Here is a 21,061-nt window from a genome sequence, read left to right on the forward strand (position 1 = left end):
TATTATGGATCCCACGTACAAGCAGACCGATTGGTTGGGGTTAGGCATTGACCTCGAGTGGTTAAGGTTAGGATAGCCAATTGGTCAGGGGATAGGACCTGAACAAATCAGGTTACGTTACCTTGCATAAGCATGGACGCCTGGCCAATAGTAGCGTGTGAATGCTATTGAAGGGCGGGTCTTGCCTAGAAGTTGCATGGGTTCCATAATAACGTGTAAATGACAGCTAGTGGATATTTATAAAGTAATTTAGTTATTTGTTTAATGTTCTTAAAAAAAGGAGAAATATAAAGTAAAGAAAGAAAAAAAAAAAAACATGACCTTCTTGTAGTTTCCTAAATGCTCACATAGATCATATCTAAATTACACCGCCTGAAGACAACTAGCTCTTATAAAGGAAACCACTCATCTGAATAACCACTTAAGCTTCGTACAGTTTGATGAATTATCATTCATGACTTCAAAATGTTCCGTGTTTGATTTACTCGACTGGTTTACTCGAGAGAAATACAGCTGTGCTACAGTTACTAACGTTGACATCGAGCTGTATTAGGTTGGCTGCATTCAAAACTGTAGTTTAAAGATTAATGTAAGGCAGACATCTGAACATTATCAGCTGGTATCTTTCCAAGTTTTTCTCTTGGTTAGAATAACATTTATTACATTACATGCGTCTACAGACAGGCTGAATGTATAGAAGTGATTTCTCTAAAGTGGTGCTGGAGGGGTTGAATGTTTTATAGTATGAATTTTAAAACAAACACTGAAGAACTGAGCCAAAAATGTTGCCAATAAAACATACTAAAACATTATTTATAACACTACAGTTCAGTCTTTCTCTAAAAGAGAACATGGGCAGTTACGACTACCGTTAAATGTACTTCATATGAATGTATCTATGACTAGAGATGCATGAACACAAGTTATGGAAATTTGACATCTAACGCTTGGTCATATTCCTAGGTTTGTTTACTTATCCTTTCATTTGAAAATTTCCCAATCTGAATCAGGAAACATGTCCAACTTAAAATATTATTTTATTTAGTTCTTCTGATGCATTAAGCATGTTTGTATTGCCCAAACTGATGCCTCAAAAAGGTGTTTTATATCAGTACAAAAACCCAGGTATCATACTGGGAGTGGTCTGAAATCAAATTCAAAACATGCAGCACTACCGGTGACCGAATTTCTTTGGATACAAGGCGAGCCAAAAGCAACAAGATTTTTACTCTGCTGAATTACGGAAAGTGCTGTTAAATGTTTCACTGTTAAATGTTGCACTGAACAGTTTACTGATCACTTGATTGACTATACAGCTAGGGTAAGAGACAAAATATTGAAATAAAAACTAAGGCTAACGGTGACTAAGTTCTTTTACCCTGGCTGCCACCGTCAGTGTTTTTATGTTGGTGCAGGGTAGTGCAGGGTAGGCAAAAACACTTTACAGCCCTGATGGATATAGAAGGGGGAGATAAGTCTGGCATTTTTTGTAGCTTTTCCGAAACCAACAGTCCGTCAAGCACACCCACTCTGCACAGCTATTGGCCAGGTGTGCAGAGGTGTGAAAGAAGGCAGGATTTGAACTTCTGTCTCCGTTTGTTTTTTTCTTGTCACAACTACTACATCAATTTTGTGTTTACAACAGAGTGCAATAGGCCTGCACGATTAATCGTTATAAAATTGCGTTCTCGATTCACCCCTGTTCGCGATTTAATTTTTAAATGACTTTGATTTTATTTATTTTTTTTGGGGCATTTTCGGCCTTTATTTTGATAGGACAGCTGAAGACAGGAAAGGCAAGCAGTTAAAGAGTGTGCTAAGAAATCATTCTGTTTTTGATACTGTACTTAAATTGGCAACTGACAAACTCCATTTCTCTAGAGACTGAAGCTGTAGCTGCAGCATGTTGACTGACATGTTTTAATTATGTAAAGACTTGTTCAAGGAGTTCAGATAGAGCCTGTATCAGGGCCATGTTTACAGGCTTGTGGTGATGCGCAATGTGCTATAGGTGCCAAAAAGAATCTATGTTTGGTACTGATAATTTGTTTTGTTTTGTCATGGTTCATGTGTGCAATACACATTACACTCCGTGAGAAAGAAATCGTGGCAGAGAATCGTAATATCAATTCGAAAAAATCGTGATTCATATTTTTCCCCGAATCGTGCAGGCCTAGAGTGCAACACCATCAATGGCTTTGGTAGATTCTCTGGAAGTGTGCACTGTTGCCCTTGTCCCCCTCTCTATGACAGCAGCTAGAACACTTTTGCCTTCAGATGTGGTCAGACCACACGTCATACAAAGTAGTTTCTTTGAAGCATACCCCTGCCTTAATGGTAGGGTTAAACAATAACTTAATTACTTACTTAATTTAAAAAAAATGATAACTGATAAATTTATGACAAATGTACCCAATAACGTAAGTTAGCTGATGTACTTACGCTATGACACTTGTGGTTTGGATGCAAGAATGTCAGCCATCAGAGTGTCCTGACATCACAGGAAATAACAGGGTTTTCTTTCATTCTGTGATGGAGAAGAAGAAAAAGAAATGTAAGCACTGAAATTGGTATTTCCAGTTCCCCCCCCCCACCCCCCCTCTATAAAATGGGCTCATGCATAATGGGGTAGAAGGCCTTCCCCCAAAATATAGCTGATTTGCAGAGCAGAGTGTAGAAGACAAAACACATTAAAAGCCTATTCAGGGTCAAGGATTCCCCTGAGTACACCAATATCTCTAATAGTAATCTATTAAAAATCATTTTAAAAAAACACGCTGAAAAATAGGCTTCCAAGCAGAGCCATTACTTTGTTACCTCTGGCAGACAGCAAGGCACCTGGGAAATCTGAGCTGACGTTAAGGGGGAGCAGCAGTCCAGCAGAAAAACTATATCACTTTCTTAAGCTAATTAGCCCTGTATATTACCAATCAAAAGAACCTCACTCTAAAACACAACGGCCAGCCAAGAAATATATTTCTCTTCCATTTGTGAAAGACTGGCAGTGGAAAGACTCCAGGACTGAATATTATTCACCCAAGGCATTCCAGGGGATAAAATGTTGCATTAAAGTGGGATTTAAGAGTCTGATTTTTGTCACTGCTACCACTGTTATTCCCAAACAAACGGATGAGAACTTTGTTGAAACTAGAGCTCACCCTTTCAGATCAAATCAGTCAGTTCACATCAAAAACTGAAATTAAGTAAGTACATCGTCACTGCTACATTAATAACTCACTGCCTAAAAGTATATACGTATATAGGTACTGTATACCTATAAATAGATTAGGCCTGCTGACAATGGCGTTAATCTGACATTAATACTACAAAACGAAGACAAATACAGTCATAACATTTTCTTTTTCCACATGTCGTACATGGGTTCTAGACTTTATACGAGGGTTCAATAGGATACATGCTGATAAAGTCAGAGCAGTATACTTATCTGCCATTTTACTTTACACTTTGTTGTTTTCACTTTGTTTCAAAGGTTTCTCTTGACAACAATAAATACCACAATATGACTGAATGCAATGAGGTGTAGAATTATATCTTCATACGATAATAAAACAGCATGTTCTATTATACTTCTCATACTTACGAAACTCCCAAACAGTCTTTATTTATATTATCCGATGTACGTACGAATAAGAGAAGTAAGAATAAGCTCTTTTATTTAAGTAGTCTCATTTCTTACAGTATATTCTTGGATCATTTGTAAGATACAGGTTGTTTTTCCCCGCTGATGCATGCTGCTTTATTATGTAATGTTATTTTATTTGCCATGTTCAGTTTCCTATTAATATATTGTGACATCTTTCTGATAGTGTGTATTTTTATGCTGATAATACAGCATGTACCTTGTTAATGGTGAATCTTTTTCAATAGCAGAGTACTTACTGGCCTAATATGGTCTTTCTCTCTCTCTCTAGCCATCTCTCAATCTTTCTCTATCTCTCTTTTGTTCAAAATAAGAAAATCGTCATTTGCTATGCCCTTAACTTAAAAGTGAACTGTTTACAAATGAGGCTAGAAGTGTTGACTTTTGTTTAAATCTCGGAATTAAATGTTGCTAATTTTCCCAGATATTCCAGGCCTGCGTTCAAGCAATGTTTACAACAAAAAAAGAAGTGTGGAAGCTGTTGTTGATACTTAATGCACTGAAGAGTTTGAGGTTCATCGTAGAGTACAGTGCACTGTTCTCAGTCAACCATACACAAGACTTCAAACAGTCAGTGTACAACTTCCACCAGCAGAGGGGGTAAAAACATCACAACTCTGCCTACATTTCCAGCTGGAGTTTGACATTTGGTGCAAATGCATCCTCATACAGAGCAGCTTGTATTGAATTGTATTTTCTTATATGTAAAACTTTCATCTAATGCTGCCTGGAAAAAGTAAATCGTTGAAACCGAAACCCAAATTATCTTCTGCTAGGATGTCCAAATTGTAGCTGCATATTATACTTTACTTTTAAATTTTTTGAGAATACTACTAAGCTGTTTGTAAAATGTAACGCATCTGACTTTTTTTGTGCATATTATAAGCAGTTTCAATAAACAAATGCAGAATACTACAGTAGATGATACCGTAAATAAATAAAATATTAATTAGTAGGCTTCCCCTTACATAAGGATGATTTCCAACTGTTACATGTTCCTTTTGCATGCACCATTTAATACTTGGTCAAGTCTTCATCACCATCGTTATTATCTTCATCTCTAACCAGATAATATACAATCCTTCCTTTCATTGAACAAGCTAAAGATAAAATTGATATCAAATTAAGCTAAATATATTTCCTCATCTCTATCAATCTATTCCCCTTCCAGTTTCTGGTTTTTGTTACCCCATCTCGAACATCAGACCTTTAAAAAAAAGAAGTTATTTAAAGTTTGCTTTGATCGTGCTTGGTCTCCATTGTTCTTTAGAATGACAGGAACTGAGTCAATGTAAAGATCCAGTCACTCCATTATGGTAGACAGACAAACAAAACAAAAATAAAGGGGGGGGCGGTTTAAAACATAATAGACCACCAAAGCCATCACTACACCACCAGCAAAGTGACCTCATAGGAAACAACGACCATCTTCTCCCCTCAGGAAACATCTGGGCCAACACGTCAGTCTCACAACTGATCAGCAGAGAGAAAAAAACAGGGCAGGGGTGAGAGGGCGTGTCACAGCCTGGTTTCACTTTTTCAACTCGGGGCAACAAGGAAATGACCCTGTAATTCATGGTTTCCACTGAGAAGTCCTCTGAGGCAGCAAAGACGTGGGCTTACACCGTACTGTATATCAGGACTTTTATTGAAAATCATCCACCGCTGATGGATATTATACGGTTTATTAACATATTGTGATCAATACTACACACAAATATAGGTTTAAATTCTCATCCAATTCCGAGTAGACGATGAATTGGTTATCAACTGCTCACTGCTTTTCTCCATTATATATCATTATATATTAAACTGAACTAGGACTTTTGGTCTAACAAAACAAGCAATTTGAAGACGTCACCATGGGCCCTGGGGAAGTTATGTTTCTGACATTTAATAGACCAAACACTTCATATATATATATATATATATATATATATATATATATATATATATATATATATATATATATATATATATATATATTAGTCATCATATATGATTAATTGACAAAGACAATTATTGTAAATTACAGCTGTAGATGAATATGGAAAGTAACTGATAGATCAATCAATACTGAAGATAATCATTAGTGGCAGGTCAAATTACTATCAATTTTTATATAATTATTCTTAGTGTTAGTTTTACTGCTACTACATCTAACATTACTGGGTGGAGAAGTATGCAGATGCTTAAGAAAAAGACAACAAAGGGAAAGGCCTGGATTTGACAGTGAAATGGAATGTATACATGATATGGCCAAAAGTATGTGGAAAACCCAGGTTCACAATTTTTGCTTTGGGGCTGTTTTTCCTGGTTTGGGTTTCAAAGTCTTATGGAAAGTCTTCCCAGAAGAGAGTAGACTGTTCTAGCAGTACATTAATGCCAATGGTTTTGGAAATAGTCATTCAGCTATCACATATGGCTGTAATAATGTTCATCTCTATGTCACCAGAATGCAGTGATACAAAGTCTGTTTCAAATCTGGTGAATGTTTCAGACTCACCAGTGCACTTCTGGCTCGTCATACAGCTGCAGCAGCCACGCCAACAACACTAGGCACCAAATCTTCTCAGGATCTGGCTTTCTGCTTCCATACTGTGTTTTTGTCGACACAAAAGACGCTATCACAGGATCTCCTGATGGGGAAATAAGTCACATCCACAGCTGGCTCTGATTCTATATTTCACACCTAAGCTTAGACATGTCATGGGAGGGCTGGCACACCTGGGAGATCAATTGTAATGAATAAACATATCTGTAGTTTGGATTTGGCAACATTTGACCTATAAGTAAAAACACACATTAAGGGAGAAAACAGGCTTCTAAGCCCAGATGCCCACAGTATTCAGATTCAGAAAACGTTATAGTCATGATAGAAAATCGTCCTAGATGTGGCCTCAACATACAATGCAAAAACAAAACTCGAACAGTAAACATACAATAGCTTATAAAAAATAAGTTACACAGGATAAAAAATACAATGTTTGTGTGCAAAGTGACATAGTGTTTGTGTGGGTTATTATCTCATCATAGTCCCCATCTAAAGGTAAACTGGTTCATATTGAGTAAACACAGTCTTTTGAAGTTCACATTTGTTGTAAATTCATTATTTTGTCATGCAGAAAAATAACAAGCACACATGCTTTGGCTGATGTCTTCATTAGTGTAGAGTACTCCAATCGTCACGGTCACCAAAACAAATAAATATATCCAACTCATAAGCAAAGTCTAAATGCATTCTTGTAAATGATCATATAAAATAATGGCTTCCACCCCAGAACCTAATGTTAAATGTTAAGTTTTACATCTTCCAAAAAGTTTATCAAGCAGTAAGATAACATACCTGTTCATATTTGAACGTTATTAGCTCAACAAAATGTGGTAGTAAATCATTAAAATATATAAAACAATGGTTGTGAAATTTAGTCAAGCTAACTATGTTTACATGTTTTGTTGGAAAGTCAGCCTGGTTATCATTAGCAGTCAGCTTTAGAGATAGCCTCCCTACTTTTAATGCTAGCCTGTCCGATTAGCCTTGACCAGACAGTGTATTTTATCACAATGTTGTGACTATTTTTGTCATAAACAGCCACAAACATATGGAGTCGCCAGGTAGCTAGCATGCCACAAAGTTACAGGCTTAACAGTGAGCAGTAAGAGAGCTAGCATGCAAAAGTTTAGGTTTTAACAGCTAGTAAAAGCCCTGAAAATAATTCACTCCTATCCCCAAAACAAAGAAAAAGACCTTACAACCATTTATAAAGCCTACCTAAATCTCTACTCTACATTAGTCCATGAAATAACTAAATATAGTCTAATAAAGCCTACACTTATTAGCTTAGCCTACCTGCAGCAGCACCTGGTCAGGAAATGTGTGCCTTGACAGGCTCGCGCACCAGAGAGGCTGTCTTTACATTGTACCTGTGCGCGAAGGACACGGTAGGCCTACCTGTTGATAACTAGGCTAAGACTTTTCTAGTGTAGTGTCTAAGTATATAATAATAGTATAAGTTCATGTTGAGGACTTCATTGTTTATCTAAGATGTGGATGAAGTTAATTATTGAAATGTGTAATTATTTAAGTTGTCCGGGAGGATGGGTCGGTGGTCGACATAAACATAAATTTGCTCCCTATCGGCATGTGCTACTTGCGGTTCTGCACATGCGTGGGAGCATTATTATTAGATAGGGGATACTGTTCTATCAAAATACGCTACCCGTGAAATCTTAATATTATAATATAGTATAGTATCAAAATATGCTCCACATATTCTTACATTACACTTACCCATGTTTGTAATCAAAAACATAAAAATACTGACGGAAATACACAAAAACACATAAAGTAGAATTTTTCGACTCCAGAAAGAGTTACGTTATTCTGAGATTAATGAGCAAATCAACTGAAAGATTTGATAAGTATTTTTGAGAAAATTAGACTTTCTTAAAGCATTATAAAAGTCTAACTCAAATATTTCTTTCTGCTACAGCATACAGATCTGCTTTATAAATTGCACTTCCTGTGCTGTCTTTTGAGAGAAAAAAAATCAGTTGTTTGATTTGATTTATTTCGAACCTGTGACAAATAAGGAAAAATAAAGAATAAAAAATAAAATGAACAGTAAACCTATAACAAACTTAATATAGCCTACATATTCTCATAAGCAACATAAATATTACATGTCCGAAAAGTAGTTGGCAGAAATATACACTTTTATGATCCTACCCCTTCTCCATAACTCAAACAATTAACTTAATATTTATCAATTATACAATACACAAACAACCATCCCACTTCTACTATATACAACCCAAATATCCACCCAGTGTTAATAAGATATGACTTAAATAATTAACTCACATTCATCCCATACGTCTTAAACATTTTTTTTTCTGTACATCGTCTCAAATTGATTTATATTTAGACTTTGTTGAAGTTATATTCCAAACCATTCCACAAATTCACACAACAAATTGTACACATACTCATATTGGTACTATATTGTTATTATATATATTGTTATTATATATATATATTGTATATTGAGGGTGTTTTAATTAACCCTCCCTCTAAAATTATAGCCTTTTTTGTCTGGGAACATTTTTTGTTCAGGTAACAACAATTGTTGTTACCTGAATTGTTTGTACTTAGCACAGACCCCCTAATGAAAACTGAAAATAACTAATTTATTTGGGGCATCCCTCATGTTGTGCAGCTCAAGTCTTTTCCACCAGATACTGTGGTTAATGCTGTCACCTTACTTAGGAATTACACATTGGTTACACACAGGTTTGTGTTGGAGTCTTGCCTGACGTGATGATAATTATTATCTATTAATGCTATACGCACGTTTCAAAAGTGGCTGTTCATATACTCTACAGCTGGTTTTAAATGCGATTCAAATAAGGTTTCAATTCACTATTCATTTTCCATTATTTTGTCCAACCCATTTACATAAGGGTAAACTAAATAACAGAAACCGATCTGTGTAATACAGTTCCACAGCACTTCAAACTACAGCCTCCAAAATGATCATACCTTTCTCAAACAGTGTCAACACACACTAAACATAACAAACACTATAAAGAGAATGTGTTGTATTAGACTGCATTCGTTTGAGCTAGCTGAACTGAGTGTATCAACTGTATTCACAACGTCAAACACTGCATGGTTTACTGTAGCAGCAGCAATAAGTGTTTGCTGAGGTTACCATGGTAGCATCCCATCTGTGGGACATTGCAGTGCACACCCATTGACCTTTTGAAAGCATCATTTTACTTGTAAAACATCGTGTGTGAGAAATAGACAGTTTACAGTGCTACATTTAAAATGAAAGTTTATTCATTTCAATAACACAGCGATATTACACAGTAATAGGCTTTTCATGACCAGATTAAACCATTTTTCACCTGAAATCAGTACAGCCTAAAATCAATACAGTTATACCTCAGATACTGTATCTTTGACCGTATGCACCCATAATAAATCAACATAGAGTATCATAACATGGTTTTTGCATAAGTAATGAACCCTTGGAAATGACAAGAAAATCACAAGAAGCAAACATTCCTCCAAAAGTACAGATTTGTCATTTTCACTTCATTATAACTAATGAATGATTCCAATGTTACCGAAAATACAGTCAAATAAATCAAATGACTGTATGTTGCATCCGTCATATTTCACATGTACAGTAAATACATTTAAAACAATGAAATCCTATGAAAGACACTTTAGTTTGAACTAATCATTGTTTCACCATATAGGCCGAAAAGTAATACAGTGTTTTGTATAAACAATTTTTTTTTTTTTTAAAAAGGCTTAAATATCTAATGAAAGCTCCTAAATACTGGGGGGACTTGAAGCTTACAGTGATTGCACGGAAAAGACAATACAGTATTGATTAATACAGTACAATGAAACAGAATTGATTTCACACCAGCCTAGTAATGAGAACAGCCGGTCATGCACATCATGCCTGAGTCAACAGCCTGCTACAATGACAAGTAGCGGCCCACACCGTGCCACATTCACCGCATTCAGAAAAGTCAAATTTGATTCCACCGCGTCAGAGTACCTGCCAAAACTAAAACAAGGAACGTAAAACTGAGCCCTTGTGGATGAGCCAGTTGCATTTCATTTCTTCTGGCAGAAGTTGCTGTAATTGCTGCAGGCCTTCTGCATGTCTGTTAAGAAACCTGGAACCCCAGTCTGTTAAAGACAAACACACACAAAGAGCGTCTATCAGTGAGCGCCATTAACACTTGTGCCAAGAAGACCCACCCAGGTGGGGCAACAAAGAGAGGAGGTTGTTGACATCACCCTGCAACACATCTGCTAACAATAATGATGGAAAACCATAAGGCAGGCAGAGGGACGGAGCTCTGCGAGGCCTGTGAGTGAACCCTTTTAACACCCTCTTTAAAGACGTCGTCAAAGATCTGTTTGAGTGGGTCAACGGCCAACATGTGCACATTTTGAAGATTGTGACGCGCTGCAGGGAAATGGTTTCTTCACGGCTTCCACATGTCAGTGAAAGTTTTTCTTTTGATAAAATATATATTTATAAATAAGATATTTATATAAAGTCTAAATATATTATATTGTACATCCATTTCAAGGCTTCTTTTGTAACAAGGCTGTCCTCTAACTAACAACACCAGTACCATTAAATGCTGTTTTATCTTTTGGCAAGAAACTCTTTGATTTTCACAAATGTGTAAATCCACACTTAAGAGTACAACCACACTAACACAGCTACATTTAAAAGCACATCTGTGTTAAAAATAAATGCTGGCAAGAGTGGATATTTCTAAAAAAATGTCAGCCTGATGTTTGATATGGAATGATATTGGAAAACCGATATTTCAAATTCCTATTTTCGTTATTTTAGTTCTTTTGTCTGACAAGAGAAATAGAAACAAATGTAAATGAAAACGACTGAATTGTGAGTTTGGCTGTTGTGCATGAGGTTGGCTGCGATGCGTTGTTCGATGACAGAAAGAGAACAAGGAAGAAGAAATGCAGCTGTTTTCCTATTGTTGTGGAGTCGCGTATCAATACACAACCACCTCCTCAATATTTTACACTCCTTTCCCTTGCGTAAAGCAGAATAATCCCCATGGAAATCCCCATTTTTGTTGAGAAATATCTCCAAACAAAGCTGGTTTACATAAACTAAACCCAGTAAATCATGCAAAAGTTTCATGGGAGATTTGCTTGTTAATTCCAAAACGAGAATAAAACAATTTACAGACTAAAGTCTGCACTTTAGATGTTTTAGTGAAAGCCAGTCATGTTAAGTTACACTTTATGGATCTCAATAAGGGCATTCTGTAACTGTTCAGCGAGGTCAGTGCCCCTTAAGCTACTTTATGGGTCATTAAGTTTTAAAGCTGTAAATGTTTTAAGCTTGCACTGTTTGTATATATTGCAGTAGTCTTGCATTGCCAGACCTTCCTCCACGGCACTGCGGAGGAGGGTCTGGCTAGTCCACACAGCATTGGTTGCCGTGCTCTGGTTTATTGGCATTTCGTTAAACCAATCACAATCGTCATGGGTTGGCGCCGAGCAGAGCCACGGTGCCGCTGCAAAATAGCCTCGGGAAGGAACTTGTTTTGGTGGAACATGTGTACGTTCAAAGGTTGTTTTAGTCGTGCAACAGAAAACTCAGATTGAACAGATAGTCTAGCTAGCTGAGGGACATCTGGCGGAATTTCCGGCGGCACCGGAGCAATCCCGGAAATGAATTGTCGTTAGATATATTGCAGTAAAATGAGATAAAGTAAAAGAAACATGCATGCACTCACGCTCGCTGCCCAGTTCACCAGCCAGGTAGGAATCATGCCACCGGGGTTGTCAAAGTAATTCATGAAAACTGAAAACACATGTTCATTTGTGATATTAGGGCTGCAGCAAATCATTTTTTCATTAATGAATCAATATTTGTTTTTCAACAGTTTGATAGAAGAAATGTAAAAGAAAATGCATTTTTACAAGTTTCCAGAGCTCATGTTAACAGTCCAAAATCTAAACCGAGGGTCGGGTGATAGTTGTATCAGGACAATATAGTAACATTATGTTATTGTTAACAAAATGTTGTTTAAATTAACAATTTCAAGCAAATTAAAGAAATCTTACAAGAGGTTTTTACTATGTGATGCTTAACACTGGAACAAAGTTTAGATCTACTGAATATTAACTTGATTATTTTCCATGTTTTTGCACATATGTGCCCTATCATAATGTTTATTAACATTTGAAAAAGATTACAATATTAGTTTCAGCCATATTGCCCAGCCCTATCCAAACATATTCAATTTACAATAATAAAAAACTGAAAAATGCCAAACGTTCACTGGGATTGCTGGATAAATGGCTTAAACATCGTATGATTTGTCCAGTTAGACTGTCAAGCAAATGAATCAGCTTGTTCTTTTTTAAGATTATGTTTTGGCATCTTAGACCCTTATTCGAGAGGACAGCTTAGACATGAAAGGGGAGACAGAGGAGGAATGACGTGCAGCAAAGGGTCGCAGGTCGGAACCGGACCTGTGGCCGCTGCCGCGAGGAATAAGCCGCTCTACCAGGTGAGCTACCAAGCGACCCGTCATGTGTTACCTTTAGTTCCACAGCCTCCATCGCTCTCCAAGGCAACGCTCTGTTTGTAGTCTTTGACCCGCAGCACGCCGCTCTTTTCTGCACACAGTGTCTGTGGCGCACTTCTGGCCAGGATAACCCAGATCTTTCTGCCGTCCACTTCAAGGTCTCTCCGCTCCCTCGTGTACACATACTGAGGTTCAAGCTGTTAGGGAAGACACTCCCTCAATTTGCTCTCAATTATAGATTCTAGATTTTATTCAACTCTATAAACCGTACTTGATGCTCAAAGAGAAAAAGCTTTAGTGTTCACATTTGTTTGTCTGTGTACTGACTGTATCTGTGTGGACCAGAAGGATACGTCTCTGTTTGACAGAGGAAACGGGTATTTTACTTCCCAGTAGATTGCAGTCTGTCCGTTGAAGTCCTTCTCATAGAGCTCTGAATAAAAAGAAATAACAATGACATGAAGTAAACAAGCAGCTAAACATCAGCTGTAGGTGGAGGGATACTTAATACACTTGAAAGGGATTTTAAAAAGTAATGCTCTATAATCTTTGAGAATACTCTGTTATATGTTGTTTTTTCATGTCTTATGGTAGGGAAAGGAAAAGAAATGCTAAATGAGATTTTCTCTGGTAAAGTTCAAAGCATACACTTGAAATACTGCCCATGACCAAATTTTGCAATTGTCGCAGAATAGTAAACAAGTGTCGTCGTCCCCCACCCATATGCAAAAGTTTTTAAAGTACAGTACAGTTTCTCATGCTCTGCATAAAATGACATCCAGTAGCCTAGTAAGTGGTGGGAAACATGTTGACACTTCAAAAAATCTCAGTCATCATGAGCTGCCTGCAACCAAAGACATGCTTTCTTACTGTTAATAATACTAACTCAACACTTTAAAGACAATCATCAAATTATTATCTAGCTTTAAAAGGTGCCCCGCTACACAAAAACAGTTTTACTTGCATTTTTTGAAATATGTTAGGTCCATATGTGTTTGTATTATGTCGTGAATGTGAAAATGAACTGCTACCTCCTCGGTCAGCTCTAGCCACTGAAAAGAAAAAAGTGGAGAAATCAGGCCAATTACAAAAGCTGGTCAGTCTGACATCATGTTGCCTGAACTCATTACTATTCATGAGCCCGCTCAGTTGCGCTGGGTAAAGGATGCTGATAGCCAGGCTCTCATTGGCTAGCTGTTAGCCAATCAGAGTCAAGCAGCTTAGCTCGTTGAATATTAATGAGAACTGGCACAAATCGAGCTGAGTCTTCCTGCAGGCTTTCTAGACCACGCTAGAATGGCTTGAAACAAGGTAACCAAAGCAGTTTTTCCACAAAAAATGTTACAGAGTCCATGGTAGAACTTCAGCCATTACCACAAAGTAATAAAATACGTGTGGCAGGGCACCTTTAAAAAGTAAGAGTTGGTCCAGATCTGGGGTCAGTTTCACAAAACTATTTCAGACTGGCCTGTAGTGTGAGACAAGTCTTCATTTTGCTCTTGGATTAGTCTAAAGCAAGTTATGGTGCTTTTCCATTACGTGGTACCTGCTCGACTCGCTGCGACTCTACTCTACTCGCCTTTTTTGGTTTTCCATTACAAAACAAAGTCCCTGGTACCTGCTAACAGGTACTTTTTTTTAGTACCACCTCCGTCGAGGTTCCAAGCGAGCTGAGCCGATACCAAAAGGTGACGTGAAAGCGACAGACGGGGGTATCCTGAACAAACCCGCCATTTTAAAATAGTTTAGCCAGCTGTGTTTTTTTTGCTGCCTCCAGCTTCATTTGAAACAAAATGTGTTTTCTGGCAACAACACACCTTCCACGTTCTGTGTGTGTTGCGTTAGGTCACGGCAGTTCACTGCAGCGCCGCTATTGACGACCAGCTACGCTGAGGCAGTACTAAAATCTGCAATGGAAAACGGACGCACAGTGAGGCGATTAGAGTCGAGGCGAGTCGAGCAGGTACCATGTAATGGAAAAATGCCATTAGACACTTTCACAAAAATAAAACATAAAGTTAGCTACCCTGCTGACTAGAGGCACCAAATGACAAAAAAGGTGAAAAATGTGGCTCATAATTTGTGGTTTGTTAACAATGTTGTCCAACAAGCAGTCTTGTATAAAGTACTTGAAAGCAATACTTGAGAAAAAGTACAAGTATCTTCCCAGAAAATCACTTTGGTAGAAGTTAAAATCTACTTTTAGAATATTAATTGAGTAAAAGTCTTAAAGTATCTGATGTTCACTGTACTTAAGTATCAAAAGTAATTTTCTGATATTAAATGTAATTAATTATGAGAAGTAAAAGTAAAAAAAAAAAAAAAAACTTTGATTATGAACTTTTATTTTATTTTTATTTTATTTTGTAGTAACTAACTAAGATGCTTAGGGGAAATGTAGTGGAGTAAAAGTAAAAGTTTCCGGAAATATGAATAACGAAGTTTAGTACAGATACGTGAGAATTCTACTTAAAGTGCTCATATTATGCTCATTTTCAGGTTCATAAATGTATTTAGAGGTTATATCAGAATAGGTTTACATGGTTTAATTTAAAAAAAAACAAAAAAAAAACACCATATTCTTGGTGTACTGCTCATTGCTGCAGCTCCTCTTTTCACCCAGTGTGTTGAGCTCTCTGTTTTAGCTACAGAGTGAGACATCACACTTCTGTTCCATCTTTGTTGGGAGTCGCACATTTGCAGTAGCTAGGTAAGGACTACTAGCCAGTCAGAAGCAGAGTTTGAGGGCGTGCCACGCTAGCAGCTAGGCAGAGCATTATAACGTGGGTTACAAAGTGACCACGTTTGTCTCTGAAGTAAAGGCTGGACTACAACAGAGCTGTTTGGAGCAGTTTGTGAACAGTGTTTTCTGTTGGAGATGGTAAGTCCCTTTTTCACTTTGTAAACCTATAACAAAAAAATGCATAACACAATAAAGGAAAGGGAAAAAGCCAAAAAGCATAATATGAGCACTTTAAGTACAGTAACAAACTATTTGTACTTTGTTACATTACAACACTGCCAGCGAGTAATACATTTACACTCTTCCTTGAATTTCCCCAATAAAATGTCCTAACTTTCAGAAGGCAAACATTTTCTGCTGGAGTGAGGTGGTTTGAAGTAGCTTTTCAGTCAGACATGTTTTTTTTAAGTTTAAAAAAAACTAAATCCTACTTAAGATATAGTCAAAAATAGACTTGTGAAGCAGATTAATTATCTATCTAAAGTCTCACTTTTAGTTAAATCTGAGCCAAAGTCTATGTTTCTATCTTTGAGAAACCAGCCATTGTTTACTTTACTTCCTTGCCTTGCCTACGATTTTTGTAGTTTTTTTTCTGCGCCCAGTTTACTGTTTACGATGCTAGTCGTTGTATTAACTGTTTGACTTAAGGCTAACATGTTGCTAATAAAACATTACAAGTAACTTTTAATTTATTGCTCACACATTATTTCAGAAATGTCTACTTACCTGACGTCTACTAACCGTCGTCATTTACTCATTTAACTAGTCAAATGTTCTTAGCAAAATGTTTCATACTTTGAGATATGTTTTTATTTTTGTAAAGCGTACTTTACAGTGACAAGATTCACAGTTTAAGGTCAGATATGTCGGCCGTATAGTTTCCCCTTTTACTCTACACCCTAAACAGGTCATAGTATGTATTGGCTGCTGGTCTACATATTCTTAGAGAGGAAGACACCATAGCAAATACAAGAAGACTCTGCTACCACCACAGACAACCAGACTAACCCAAAAAACACCACTTTGGAAGAAAAAGCTACTCTAACTACTTATAAAATCATGTTACGTCAGACAATTCTAGGGCTGCACCATATGAGGAAAGTATGCGATATGGTTGTTCAATATCACGATAACGATATTACTCTTGATAAACAGATATTAAAAGTATACTGAGTTCTGCTGCTTTCAGCATTCTTCTAAAATACAAAAAATTGCTTGTTGATTTTGAAACAAAGGAAAGGAAATTATTTTTAACATTTTATTGAACAAATTGAACATTAAAAAAGGCACCGCTAAAAAAAGGACAGTAACATTTTAAAAAGCAGTTTTCTACTGATATGTTCTTTCAACTAACACAACATGTCGCAGCCTTTTGCCAGCCAGCCAGTTGATATCGCGATGACGATAAGAAAAATGATATATTGTGCAGCTCTAGACAATTCTAACTAATATATGTGATTCAAACTGGATTTTTGTTCCCAACAGACTATGGAGCTACAACACAGACAACATATTACCTGCAAGTTACTGTAGAGGTGCATAAAGACAAAGATAACAAATTCAAAATGTTATTTCAGTGTATAAAAACATGACTAAATGCAGAGCACTATTTCAATACAAGATCTTGTCCGCAACTAACTAGAGAACAGAACTAATGACATTATTGTGAATATGAAGGGAAAGTTGAATTGAATGGAAAGAACAATGACTGTGTGAACCTTGCCTTACTGTTTTTTTTTGTTTTGTTTTTTACCTTTCACATATGTATCCCAATGTTTCCGATACGCCAAGTCCATGTAGACATCTGCACACAGCTCTGCAGTGCAGGTGCTGAGCACACCAAAGACTTTGTACTCATAAAGTCCAGTTTCCTGAAAACAGCACATGAGAGTTCTCTCCACCAAAAGCAGACCACATGCCACACCCACAAACTGATCCCCAAACCACACAACTCTGATTAGAGCAAGTCTGCGTAACAACCTCTCTCACTCTGTGTATTGGATTTGATTCAAAAGTGCAGAAACATGTCTGAGGACGCTTCTCTCACACTTGCAATGCAATGAACCTGACAAACTGCACTTTCGTCACTGATTTTGTGTGTCTACTTGAAGTGGAATTAAAGCCATACCAAACTTCATTCACAAAAACAGGATTTCAAGGTTGTTTTGTTTTCCCTTGGCAGTGGACAGCACTGCCTTAAACCTAAATAATTAAAATTAAGAAACTTAAACCTCCAATGAACTACAAATGAAACATCATGTTTTAATCATGTGTTGTTTTTTTTATCATGAATGGAACTTTGTATTTCATATAGCACATTGCAAAAACTGTGGAGGTGCCCACAGATGTCTCAAAATTGACAGAATTTACTTGCCAAGCTTTCTTGTATCATAGAATTTAAGAGCATTGAGGGAATGGAGATAATTCATGTATAGGCTATGGAGTTTTAGATTACAGTACATTTTTTTGTTTTATTTTGATTTATAAGCTATTGCCTTGATGTGTCAGGTGTGTGCCGGGTTGAAGAGTGGATCTTTCATAAGATTTCATAAATGTATTGAATCAGGTTCGATGAGGTAAGCATATGTGCCTAATGGAGAGGCAACATTAAATTGCCCAATTTGTAAATGGAGTTTGGTAAGACCGGTCCAACCGTTTTTTGAGTCCAACAGCTCACGCTCAATTTCCGGATATTTCCCATGTTGACCGCTAGGAAATCCATTCTGATGTTTTTATTAATGTGGTCAATAAATTAATCCCAATAAAGATAACAATCTCACATCATTTTTGTACAGAAGGACTGGCATGATACCGATGATAGCATGCAGGCTCTGCAGAGGAAACGCATACCGACACAGCCCCATTCAGTTAGTCAGTCACTTGCCGCCTTCTTGTAGTAAAAGCAGCCGTTTGCTCATTTTCTTTGTACCTTGTCCTGAAGACGGTAGATTTTGACTCCCATCGTCTCGGTGAAGAGCTTCCATCCTTCTTCCAACTGCGGCTCATCCAGCTCCCTCCACGCGTTCCTGAACTCCTCATCTGTAAACTGCAGCGACATGACGGCTCCTCTCTCACAACACTTGACCTGTCACAAGGTAAAGAGCGTCAAACACCGGGCTTCCGGTCACAACTTTCAAAATAAAAGAGTTTACGATTGATGTAAGCTACAGTGCTGTATTTCTTCATATTTTATCAATAGGCCTATCAGTCAAAGATGGGAAGCAAATACTTAGTAGTACTTTATTGTGAATAAAGTCAAGAACTAGCCTTATATGATACCTATGATATTCTACTCAATTATATGGTATATTGTTGTGCTATACTACATAGGCATATAATGTTATATCTTACACTATGTTATACTACATACATTTGTTGAACACAAGAAGGTAGAGATAAGAGACAAGTAGCCAACTTGTATAAAATAACATGACACCGGGGGTTGGTTTTCCTTCTTCCTCCCTAATTTTTTGAGTCACCAGCCGTCACTGTACATACTATGTTATATTGCTGTACTAAACTTATACTATACTATGTATGTTATTTTGTTGTGCTCTACTATGTATTATGTTATATTATACTACTATATTGCTACACTACTACACCTTATATTATGTCTCATATCACATACTACGGTATATCATTGTCATACATGATTACTTGTATTGTCATACAATATTTTAGATAGACTGCATAGACTTGTTGACTCTGCTGCTATTAATCACACCACTTTCACTTTACCATGTCATTTGTCTCCAAGTGCTCTTGTATAGTTTGTATTTTTGTTCTATTCTATTTTAGTTTATGTACCTCTTATTATCTATCTCTGTTACTTTCTATGGTTATCTGTATTTATTTGTTTTTGTCCTTAAGGTGTATTTTATCTTATCTTACTAAATTATACACTTCATGCTTCTTTGTAATATATAGCCAACGTTTGAACAACTATTTGCCCTGTAACCTTTGACTCGAATATACACTACAGAAAGCAGTCTTGTGAATCTTTGCTAAAGTAAGTAGAACATACTGCAACCATACAATTTTGTTTGCATGGTGGAAGTGTAGAAACATGTCATATGGACACAAACTACTCCCACTCCTGCAGTCCAATCCATCAGTCCTTACTGTTACTACAGTAAGATTAGAGAAATTAAATCCTTTGACATAAAATCCTTGGTGCGTGATTAATATGTTTGATTTGAAATAAAATGATGAACTTGTCTAGCAGATGACTGGCTGTGATGACTGTGTGCTGGTCAGCTAAGCGGAGTGATTATCCTGAATGTTAGAAACATGTTTCATTATGATTGGGGAATTGTGAGATAATCAGTGTTATGCAACAGAGAGAAAATCTCTCAACAGAAGTGGAGGGAACAACCACGGTGTATGTAATGTATCAGTGTGTAAAACAGGTGTGTGTGTGTGTGTGTGTGTGTGTGTGTGTGTGTGTGTGTGTGTGTGTGTGTGTGTGCCTTAGACCGTAAATCAATGTGCGTTGTGGGTCATTTATGTAATCGTGTCAACAACAGTGATCCCTGAGAGAGTGTCACACACATGTCTCACATACTGGGAGTATGTGGTCAGCATGGGAATACAGATATCATGAACTGTGTTTGACAGCAAGTTATTTTCTTTCACATTTGTTCAACATTTGTCTCTTGAAAAATCTGGTTACATTCCATTCCACACTGATTCTCGCTGCACTGACCTCTGCCGGTTGAAAAGTATAAGCCGAGCATTTTACTTCACGTGTGGCCTGTTGACATGTAAAGGAGCCATTGTTTTTGAAGCTTGGCTCAATATGGAGACTAATGGTGCTTAGCTTTCAATGTAGTTAGAATCCGCGAGTTCACCAACTCTATGAAGGTGCAATACTGAATCGCAGAACTAACCCTTTAATCAGAATCGGAATCAGAATACTTTATTGATCTCTTCAGGGAAAGTGTTAAGTTGCAGTTGCTCACAGTCAAATTTAAGGTAAAAAAAATAAGTGTGAGGAAAACAAAAAGTTTTTGTGTCATTATGTAGTTTTGTCTTTTCCTTTATTCAAGCTTCAAGATTTCAATTGTCTGTTATACAAGTACAATGGTGTCAAACTCTTTTTGCTGGAAGGCTCCATTAAAGAAAAAGAAAAAAAAACATACTCAAGCCTATCAAATATGATATAATAAACTATAAGAACAATATAGATAGTTACAGGGCACACGCAGTAAATAATGCACATGGGTTGAATTGCATTCACTTTTATGCTGTATATTTGTTATCATATTGCCGAAGGCGTTTCTAAATTATCTTGCATTTCGTTTAGTTGCAAACTTGTGATGAGAAAAATTGAAATAAAAAAAGACAGTGGCATATCAAATAATATTATATAATGATAATGTGAGTTAGTTTCTATACTGTGCAAAGACTGAGTTCATGTTCAAGTTACTTTATTTGTCCCCCAGTGGGGCAATTTGTTATGCAGCAGATAGTATAATACAAATCACACACAATCATACACACATCGCAGAGATTGCCTACCTTGCAGGCAAAACAGTAAACAA

General features: G+C 36.9%; 1 protein-coding gene across 1 annotated transcript; it reads right to left on the reverse strand.

The window, feature by feature from the left end:
* Positions 1 to 9,484: 9,484 nt before the first annotated feature.
* pctp (phosphatidylcholine transfer protein) lies at positions 9,485 to 18,624 on the reverse strand. The gene is made up of 6 exons (XM_078269691.1): positions 18,445 to 18,624; positions 17,269 to 17,386; positions 13,126 to 13,205; positions 12,786 to 12,957; positions 11,975 to 12,042; positions 9,485 to 10,376 (listed from the first exon to the last, which is right to left on the reverse strand). Exons 1-6 carry the CDS (start codon positions 18,571 to 18,573, stop codon positions 10,302 to 10,304), a joined length of 642 nt encoding a protein of 213 aa, XP_078125817.1. The 5' UTR covers positions 18,574 to 18,624; the 3' UTR covers positions 9,485 to 10,301.
* Between the last annotated feature and the right edge of the window lie 2,437 nt (positions 18,625 to 21,061).

Source organism: Sander vitreus, chromosome 15 (assembly GCF_031162955.1).
Source record: "Sander vitreus isolate 19-12246 chromosome 15, sanVit1, whole genome shotgun sequence".
Lineage (NCBI taxonomy): Eukaryota > Metazoa > Chordata > Actinopteri > Perciformes > Percidae > Sander > Sander vitreus.

What these genes read in the sequence shown, in the direction of transcription:
- pctp (XM_078269691.1), bottom strand. Translation starts at nt 18,573, where the DNA reads ATGTCGCTGCAGTTTACAGATGAGGAGTTCAGGAACGCGTGGAGGGAG. An exon ending in TCTACCGTCTTCAGGACAAG is followed by an intron (nt 17,387 to 18,444) that starts GTACAAAGAAAA and finishes TGCTGTTTTCAG; the next exon opens with GAAACTGGACTTTATGAGTA. An exon ending in TGGAGGCTGTGGAACTAAAG is followed by an intron (nt 12,043 to 12,785) that starts GTAACACATGAC and finishes ATGTGTTTTCAG; the next exon opens with TTTTCATGAATTACTTTGAC.